At 39.0% G+C, this 9,663-nt stretch overlaps 1 protein-coding gene across 2 annotated transcripts in view; it reads right to left on the bottom strand.

Moving 5' to 3' along the window:
• The window catches only part of SEC24C (SEC24 family member C), a 28,655-nt gene that overhangs the window by 2,015 nt on the left and 16,977 nt on the right, over positions 1-9,663 (bottom strand). For both annotated transcript variants that reach the window (XM_009888772.1, XM_009888771.1), the window contains 11 exons: positions 8,096-8,211; positions 6,929-7,053; positions 6,462-6,653; positions 5,365-5,458; positions 4,047-4,163; positions 3,385-3,555; positions 2,912-3,008; positions 2,486-2,631; positions 1,866-2,004; positions 972-1,090; positions 149-328 (listed from right to left, as the gene is read on the bottom strand). In XM_009888772.1, the coding sequence (XP_009887074.1) occupies positions 149-328; positions 972-1,090; positions 1,866-2,004; positions 2,486-2,631; positions 2,912-3,008; positions 3,385-3,555; positions 4,047-4,163; positions 5,365-5,458; positions 6,462-6,653; positions 6,929-7,053; positions 8,096-8,211 (1,496 nt within the window). The remainder of the gene's footprint in view (positions 1-148; positions 329-971; positions 1,091-1,865; positions 2,005-2,485; positions 2,632-2,911; positions 3,009-3,384; positions 3,556-4,046; positions 4,164-5,364; positions 5,459-6,461; positions 6,654-6,928; positions 7,054-8,095; positions 8,212-9,663) is intronic.

Here is a 9,663-nt window from a genome sequence, read left to right as displayed (position 1 = left end):
AAGTGGAATTAAGTGAAGTATCCCAACAGATGGCAGATCCCAAATCCTTCTCAAATCGCTTTCCCTTGCTACAACACAAATGCCAGTCCTTACAAAGAGTCAAGATAACAGCAAGTCTCAAGTAGTTAGAATATCCTGAGTTACTCACCAGGGGCAAAAGCCTGGGATAAAAGAAAACATTTGTTTCTGCCACATCCATGGATGTGACTAACTGACGAATGTAGGCACGGTCATCCGTTGTGACCTCCGGACCAGGCTGAAGGACATCACTCTTCAACACACAATTCAAGTACACAGGAAGCAGCTTCATGCATTCAGGGAGGATCAGCTACAAGTCACAAGCAGACAGAAGCTGGTCAGCTGTCTTGCTGAATAAGTTTATATTTGACAAAACGAGGCTTGCATGAACCGACAAAGTGTGGTACAGCTATGAGGAGTGAAAGCTGACAGTCTAATTATATCATGGACTTGCAAAAATAACATAAAACTTTTCCCTGGAGCAGGCAGTGCTTTCTGGGCTCCAGAGAGATGTCCAAGAAGCCATTCTCAACTATAGTTTTACTTGCAGTCCCTCTACTTCCTCGAGTCTTCTCTTTGCAAATTTCTGCTGAGCAAACCAATTGACTTTTTTGAGTAGATTAAGGACAAGAGGAAATGGGATCAAGTTGCGCCAGGGGAGGTTTAGGTTAGACATTAGGAAAAAGTTCTACACTTAAAGGGATATCAAAGCTGGAGCAGACTGCCCAGGGAAGTGGTTGAATCACCATCCTTGGATGTATTTAAAAGCCATCTACATATGGTGCTCAGGGACATGGTTTAGAAGTGGGCCTCGTAGAGCTAGATAACAGTTGGAGTTGATGAACTTAAAGGTCTTTTCCACCCATAACGATTCTATGATTCTAAGTAGGAAGAAGCTCTCATCACCTTTTAATGCCTGAGTCTGTGATTCAAGTGAAAGCATTGGAGTTTACCTGGCCAGCAGAAGATGGACTAGCACAGTTCTTTCGATAGCAAGCTAGGATCTGGGCACACTGGTTGATCAGTGCATCTCGTACAGTCTTTACTGGACTGCTCAGAACTCCACGATATGCTGCACAGAAAGACAAAAGGGATGGACAGCTATCGAGTGATTGCTCACGCGCAGCAAAAAACCCAATGCTACTTCCACAAAATAAATCTAAACAACTATTGTTTAAGAAAGTCTTTTTTCTCTCCCCTTCAAACTTGTGGGAAAGAGATGATACATTGCTACCGAAGATCTGCAGCAGCTCGTTTACTCTGTTTCATTACATATTCTTCAACTCTATCTCCCACGTACTTTAAAATACACTTAATCATACTTGAAAGCAGGGCTATAAAACCTCCTTTTATAGCCAGGTCATCTTCTTAATGGACTGAAAATAGACTGTTTCTTAGATTTTAATGGTGATAAACATATAAAATCTCTTCTAGATTTGTAGGCTTTTACTGCAAACTAGAAAGGGTAAATAGGGTACAATATATAAAAGTATGATTTTTAACCCAGACCTATGAGCAAAGTCCACCTATTCTTGGAGCAAAATTCTAGAACAGTTAAAGAAAGAATTAAAACCAGTCTAAAAATAAATACAAGGATGAATTTAGACAGCTGTCAATACAAACCCTTCTTAGAAAAAAATAGACAAGAATTTGTATGAAGGATAAGCCCACACGTTCTATCTGTACCTCTCGTTCTGACAATACTATCAACACTGCTTTATGCTCTTTCCCATAAATGACTGAAGTATCAGGATTGCCACCTGATATTTGATGCAAAGAGAATAAACAAGTGTAATTGGATGACAACAGGTATTTTAACAGAAGTTAAAAGTTGCAATTCTTCTTACCATATTTAGCCAAGTAATTAATGAGCGTGTCTGTCTCACAGTTTCGATACAGGTCAGCAAGCTGTGTGCAACAGTTTAGGGAAAGGTTGTGAATGCGGAGTCGTCGCTGTCCTGCGCAACTTGTATACAACAGAGCACACTGTAGGAGACAAAAATGCCAGTATATAGAAAAATGAGGTCCTGCTACAATAAGAAATGTAGGGTTTGAATATATTTCATTAAAAACTCAGACTCAGATGCCTAAACAAATAAGATAATTATGTCAAAGACTTGCACAATAAACTAAAAGCATATGCTAAGAATCAGGGTCAAGGAAAGATAACAAGCAGCAATGTTAGCCGTTTGTATTAAGGGAACAGGTCTTGGAAAATGGATTGTCGAAAATGAACAGTCGAGCTCACCCTGAGAATAGGTATGCTGAAAGGTTAAGGGTAAAGTAAGGGGCAGAAAGAAAGAACAAACAGTTCCTTGAAGGAGTGTCTAATAATTCAGTTCAGAGCAACCTCATCCTCTTCTGCAACTGGCACTCTCTCCAGTTGAGGTTTGGTTCTGCCTTGACTGAGTTTTGTTGACAATTCTAAATTGTCCGCTCATTTCTCCTAGAAAGCCTCCCCCCTCACCTGAAGGAGCGCACCACTGTCTTCACTCAGTTTATCATCGTGCTTGAACTCCACTGTGATTGTCTTGTCACAGTCTAAGCCTGCCATCTCTACATCAGTTGTGTTGCTCATATAGAAAGCTCCAAAAAAGTCAGTTGCTCGAATACCTAAAAAAGAAAAAACTCCAACATGAACCACAATTTTCAACAGAATAACAACACTTTAGAGCCCTGAAAATCCTGTCATCAGTGACACTAAGTTATCTTGACGGATTTCAGCAGGGATCTTTGCTCAGTCTTGACAAAAGTCTTAGAATTTCGAAGCTTTAACAGAGCTTTTTGCATAGTCTAGTCTCAAGATGCTTTAAATTAGGAAAAAATCTGTTACTTCCCATATGATGTGCTTGAAGCGGTCAATTTATTAAGACTCATTCATGCTAACACCCACCTGTGCTTGTGCGCACTCTCATTACAGCATCAAATCCCACTTCTTTCTGGACATCTCTTCTCAAGTCATTCAGGAACCTATCCTGATCCGTCTCCAGCTAGAACACAAGCAATAATTCAAGTTTCATACTCCCATAAATCAGAGCTGCTCCATAAACCATAAAGTAATTTTAAAACAGATACTACCTCCTGCAGTCTTACTCTAAAAATCAGCCATCACATAGCACTGAGTGCCCCGCTAATAAAATATTGTGCTAAAATGTAACAGCACAGCCTTTCTTGGTTTTTTTGTTATTAATAGAGATATCTTGTGTAAAGATATAAAGCTAACAAAATTATTTTGGTGAAAATCTTGAAATTTAACTAGCAATTTGTTTCCAAAGTACTTACGATTCACACTATGAAAAAGAACCCTTAACTAAACAATAATTCCTATTTAGATCAAATACCAGTCTGCGTCAATGTCACACTTACCTGGAAATATGCATACTTATAAATGGAGCCTCCCGTCTGGTAAGTTACTACACCTAGTGTTGCCACATCCAAATACTGGTTTGGAAATAGGAACAGATCCACACAGCAGCCCTGCGCCACACAGTCCTTGGCCAAGTTATTGTAAAAGCTTGTCTGTGGTTGAAACAAAGTCTAAGAAAGGAAGTCAGAGATAAGATCAGAAGTTTGTAGTAAGAAAAGGAACGTGAGATCCAGTTTATAATCCCAGTCAATACACTTTTATACTTTAATTCTCTCTTCAGGGAAATTAGGATCATACAAATTCCTCCCGACCCACCTTTAAAGAGCTGTGAAATATTATGAAAATTACTACACATCTTGCTTTAATTGTAAGTTCCGCACATCTACTTTAATCCAGCCATGGTATTTTATCCTCTATAAGAATCTATAGTTTCAAGAAGACCTATCTCTTCTTGTTTTCGTACCAGAGCTGTCCTTATGATGTCAAATCTACACAGCCCTGCTTGAGAACAGAAGATAAAAGTGCAATGTTAAGATACTACCTGGGATGGTTACATTACATGCTACCGTTGTAATTTTTTTAGTGTTGCTTCAGAGCTATTTTATCCCATACAGAATATAATATAGACCTGTAATGGTAGCAACATGCAAGTCATTATTACCTTCTCCTTATCTGTGTTGATCAGTTTCTTATCATCCCTGTTCTTTAACTTCCCTGGGGCCTCTGCGACAGGCAGAGAGGTGTGGAAAATGAAGAGCTTGCCAGCACACTCAGCTGCCTGCAGGTAAGCAAGTGCAATAGCACAGGTTAGAAACATTTATAAAAATTGTAAGGAAGACTGCGATTCAAGAACAAACATTCAAGCATCCTCATTACTTCATTGGTTTACGTCAGGAAGGCACTCTATCAGACACACAGGCTCAGCGATCACTTGGTTACTTTGGTGGTATCCAACACATGGAGCACAGCTTACTGGTCAGCTACAGAAAAGCAAACTTCAGTTCTACTGGACCTGTGCTAGTTCCATGGCAGGGAGAAAAGGACTGGCTCCAAGGAGACAGAGCAGTAAGCAGGACTCAGCTACAAAGTGTTTTGCACAAACGTGTTAGATTGCTTTCTTCTCTGATTTGCAGCTACTGAGGTTCTAGAGTCACAGAAATGGCAAAGGATTTTGTAACCTGAGCTTCAATAGATCATTAATTTTAAATCAGTAACCTACATCAACACCAGCCAATGTTTAGTAGGTTATTTTCTCTGACACGTGCAGTATGTAAACAATCAATTAGCAAGCTATATTATTTCTTGATTGAGCAATTGTCATGATAACTGAGTTTAAGACAGACTTCTAAGGACCTACATGACAGAGAAATAGTGCTACATGAACAGTTTTTGACAGAATCATACAGGCAATCAATTCAGTCAGCATATACAAGTTGGAGTGAGATCATGCATGTAAGTATCTGGATGAAGTACTGGAATGGAAGAACTTTAGGAAAGGGTTACATGGTTGGCACATTAGTGTGGACAACTTCAACAGACTGCATTCTCTCCTTTTACTTAAGATTATACCAGAGCTTGAAGCACAGGATTAGAAAGACACCATGCTACACAACTCCTCAATGAGACACGGCAGACTTCAGCACCTGGTTTTAATGTTGGAGACTTTTTTTGTGTGTGTGGGGCGGGTGTCTGTAAACTATTCAAAGCAAAACCAAGCCAGGTAACTGAGATTAAGCCACATGTCTTGTACTTTGAGCAAAAATTACTAAATAAATTTGGGTAGAGAACAAATAGATAGCTACATAGAACTGGAGATACATGCACTTGAAGAATGAGCCAAGTTATCCCTACATGTAGCACATCTACCACAAGGAAACTTATGAAAAACTTTAGAATTGTCTTATTAGAGCATGTTAGCAGAACATGAACTTCAGAGTACTTGGACAGAAAACAATTTGCCATGACATGCGTTTACTAACCTTCAGCGCCTCCAACCCTGCTTGAATCACAGGTGCAAAAACAGTTTCTGTTTCTCTTGTGTCTGCAAACATTTCTGGAATCTGGTCCAGCAAACTAGCAAAGAACAAGAAAAAGGAGGAATTCAAGATTCCATTTAATTGGAAAAGCCACACAGTTGCAGCTGAGGACGTACGAGACTGAGGCGGTTTAAACAAAAGTCCTTAACATGCCTGTGAATTTGCACTATTTTTACAGTACTTGGCATCTCATTGTTTATCTGAGAAAAAAAAATAATGCTTTGTCATTCTTCATTGGCTTTGCTCATCCATATCCTCAGTGCTTGCTGTATAGCCTCAACTGATGCCTACTCCAATAGCCCTTCTGTATTCCTGCTCTTTTAATATATTCCAATATATATTGCTAAGTAAACTCTTAGGAAAGACTAGTTACACTTGGCTTCTGTTTGCCAAGCATTCTGTGTACTATTCAAAGATTAATAGGTTTAATCCACAGTTTTGCATTTATGCTTGTTAATGCACTACAAAACAAGCTTGAAATTTTCTTTAAAAACATGCCATGACACATCTAGTTCCCAAAGCATGGTTAGCTATACATGAAAGTTTAATTACACTTCAAGTATCATGTTAAATATTTTGCCAAAACTTTGCTAATTTCTCTTTCTTTCCTTCTAGATTTTATCTTCTCTATCCCACTCATTCAATTTTCTCCACAGAACCAAAATTAGACACCATTGTTGTCTCAGTTTACAGCTATTTAGGCAGTTGCCTTATAGACAGTGATTCAGTATTATTATGACTTTCACTTCGCACCATTCTAGTTGTCTCCCCCCCACCCCGAAATGCCCTTGTGCACTAAATCCCCTCATATATACCCTCTGCCAAGCTGGGCTATGAGCCAAATACACCCTTACCCCATTAATTTTTCCATTCTACTTTGTCAGCTTAATCTCAAAAGAGTATAGAAAGTTAAAATACATGGAGTGACTTCTAGGTGAATAACATGACAAATAAGCAGTGAACGTAACACCTTTAAATGCAACACTTGAGTCTACCAAACAAGAAGTTTACTACCAACATTGTAAAACAATTTCTATTACCTGGCAATAACTGTCCTGGACTCATTCACGTTCACCAGAAAACCATCAAGGAGTGGCACAAACATATCTGCCACATCTGAGACAACCATCATTTGTGGCTGTGCCAGTGAGCTCTTCACGTTATAGAAGTGTAATACCTTGTTGTAGGTGACAAAGCCTACTCGAATGGCTGATTCTTCCATGTTGCCTTCCCTGTAAGAGGAGACATACTTCCTTTCACATCTAAGTAGATAGTGAAATCTATCACAGAACCCACCACAATAAAAGATAAGGGAAAAATGCTAAGAAGAAAAATTTCTTTTCACCTAGAAAGGCATCCAGAAAGATGTTCCGCTTGGCCATTTTCTGAAGAAAAGCTTGATAGGATTATCAAGTATTTTTTTTTTTTTATTTCTAGATTTTTTTAAAGGCAAAAAGTAACAGTTTCCTTCCTTTTGACTGGCTACAGTAGTATACAATATACCTACCTGGGCAGGTAATCTAGGAGTGACTTTAATTCTTCACATATTAGCCTCACTAAGCCACTCTTCATAGCATTGTAAGACACATCAATCATGAAAATGAAAGCAGGTGGACTGGGAAACTTGTTATTCTGTGGAAGAGAGGGAAGAAGTCACATTATGGCCATGTAATGCAGCCCACATAAGAGCTCTGTAACATGGACAAATGAATGCTGGTCAAATGTACTTTCATGTACTTTTCTATCCATGAGCAGTAATTGTTTCTTCAGATCATTCTCCCACCCCTGCCCAACTAACAGACATGTAAGCACGCTCTGCTTGAAATGGACTGGTATTACATGCCCTTGACTGATTTTGCCATTGCTCAGTGAAGAACAGGCTAGTCACAATTAAACATCCATTTACATGACTAGGCCAGATAGGGAAGTAGACAGGGAAGTTTCCTGCTGGTTCGCAAGACTTTGGAATCTGACCAGACTTGTTATAGGTGATTTCATCAATATAAAGCAAAAGATTTTCCTCTTCAAGAACTGCAGCCTTTCCTGTCTACTTAAATATGAAATTTGCTTTGGCAAAGAAAAACTTGTTTCAGTCAACAGTTTCCTGAAGTCTACAGGGCATATCGGAAGGAGCACACAGAACAGAAGCAAAACACAAGAACTCTTTTCCCAGCATTTATATCAGCAGAGATCTAAGTCGCTTTAATAAACACCTTGCACATATTTTTCCTATTCCTTAGAAGTTAATTATCCTTTAAATCTTTAATTTAAAAGCAAACCAGCTCTGACAATATATATATTTCGACACTATTCTTGTGGTTTTAACCACTATGGCCATGTTTAAAAGTTAAGCTAAATAGGTAGAGTTTGCCTTAAGTGACAGGTGGCACATTGCATAGTTACTATTCTACTTTTCTTGAATCTCTCCTACATTCTCTTTCTGCCCCAAGGACTACTGCAAGAGTCACGTGTGATCAAGACTTCCTCTACTTTGGGAAGCAAGCACATTATTTTACAAAATGAAGTGGGTTCGATTAATGCTGTTAATGGTCTCTACCAGCTAGAAAGCAGTCCCAGACAATTCAAGTCATCCTTACTTTTAGGAAAATAGGCTTTTTATTCAAAACCAAAACAAAATACAGAAATAAACACAAACTACTTGCACTACACATACCTTGCAATAGTCAACTGTTGCTAGAAACTCGTAAGACCCCAGTGATAACTCAGGTCGATCATAGAAGTCTACTCGCTTCCCGGTATGATCCAAATGCTGGAAGTAATGAGGTGGCACTGGGGAAAGAAAAACCATCCAGTTCAGTGACACATCCATGACAAACATTCTTAAGCCAAGAAATACAGGCAAACTGCTTCCAGCTTGTTTTACACACCAAGTGGCACACTGTATAGTCACTACTGTACTTTTCCTGAATCTCCTTTACATAATTATTTTATATTTCATATTAGAAATGTCACAACAACATGCTCTTAGGATATAACAATCTTATACAAGTAGTAACAAATGACTTACAACAGAGTTTGAGGCAAACTAGAGGCTACAACACTACTGACTCAATTCAGGCTCACCAAAAGACTGAGCTCCTTATTTTGCTGTACGAGTTAGCTTTTTCCTTCCCTTCCCTTCCTTTCCCATGCTGCACAAGAGTAAAGCCTTCTAAGCACTCTCAGCTGCAGACTGCCATAATCCTTTCGTCAGAATAGACAGGGTACTTCTTACAGTGGATTGTAAAGCATTAAGAAAGAGAAACCGAAAGTGTAACCCCATGCCCAGTGCTCAGTACTTCTGTGCTGGTACCAGGCATCAGAAGATAAAATACGAGTTAAGTTTTCACCTACAGAAATCAGCTGCAGAAACAAAGAAAGCATTTCCCTCGGGCCTCAAGAGCTACCATGACAGAGTCCCTCCTGCAGAATTGCAAGGGTGACAAAACGTATTCCAGCTATAGCTGCATATATGCCCCAGGGGAGAATAAAACGAGATTATCTGTAATGGTAGTATGCAGCACCTTTAAATTATTCTAAAAACATTCAAAGTTTAAACAGTTTTCAAAAGAAAACAAAGTGGTATCATTAAGACTATATATATATATATATATAAAAAAGCACCTATCACTCTTCTCCTTTTCAAGTACGCATCCAGTACAAGCTAATTACCCAATTGTTTTTGCAGAGAAAATAGAAATTGTGTGCAAGTATTAGGTAAAACTACATTGTATTTTCACAGCATTGCTTTCATCAGCACTCTCTGAGCATCCCTCTCTTTTCTGTCCCTGCTGATTTGTTACAGGTACGGCCATTCATACAGCTGCTGAGTGAGCAGGGACAGGGAATGCATGCAGGCTGAAAATCACCAGACAATTTTTTTTTTTTAAATTTCTAACCCCCCATCACTTCTAACCCCCATCAGCTTCCCATTCTGGTTTGTACAAACAGTCATACAGCATAACTGAGGTGATAAGAACAAACAGTCCATTAAAAGCCACCAGTGCTACCAAATGAAACACTCGAAACATCACCATAAGGTTTGTTGTACCTTACATTCCACTGTGCCTTCAAAACAAATCTAGGGATGCCGTGCTATGAGCAGCACATAGTGACTTCTGCTTAAAAGGAAGCATGTTGTATATTAAATTAGAAGAGCAACTAAGATTAACTGGCATATATTGAACACTCCTATGCAGCTGTAGCAGCTTTAGCTACAATCTCATCTCTAAGCAGTGTTTA

The sequence above is a fragment of the Charadrius vociferus genome, unplaced genomic scaffold (genome assembly GCF_000708025.1).
Source record: "Charadrius vociferus isolate BGI_N301 unplaced genomic scaffold, ASM70802v2 scaffold436, whole genome shotgun sequence".
NCBI classification, from domain to species: domain Eukaryota; kingdom Metazoa; phylum Chordata; class Aves; order Charadriiformes; family Charadriidae; genus Charadrius; species Charadrius vociferus.
Note: the sequence above shows the minus strand (reverse complement) of the source record. Positions and strands in the feature narration are given on the sequence as shown.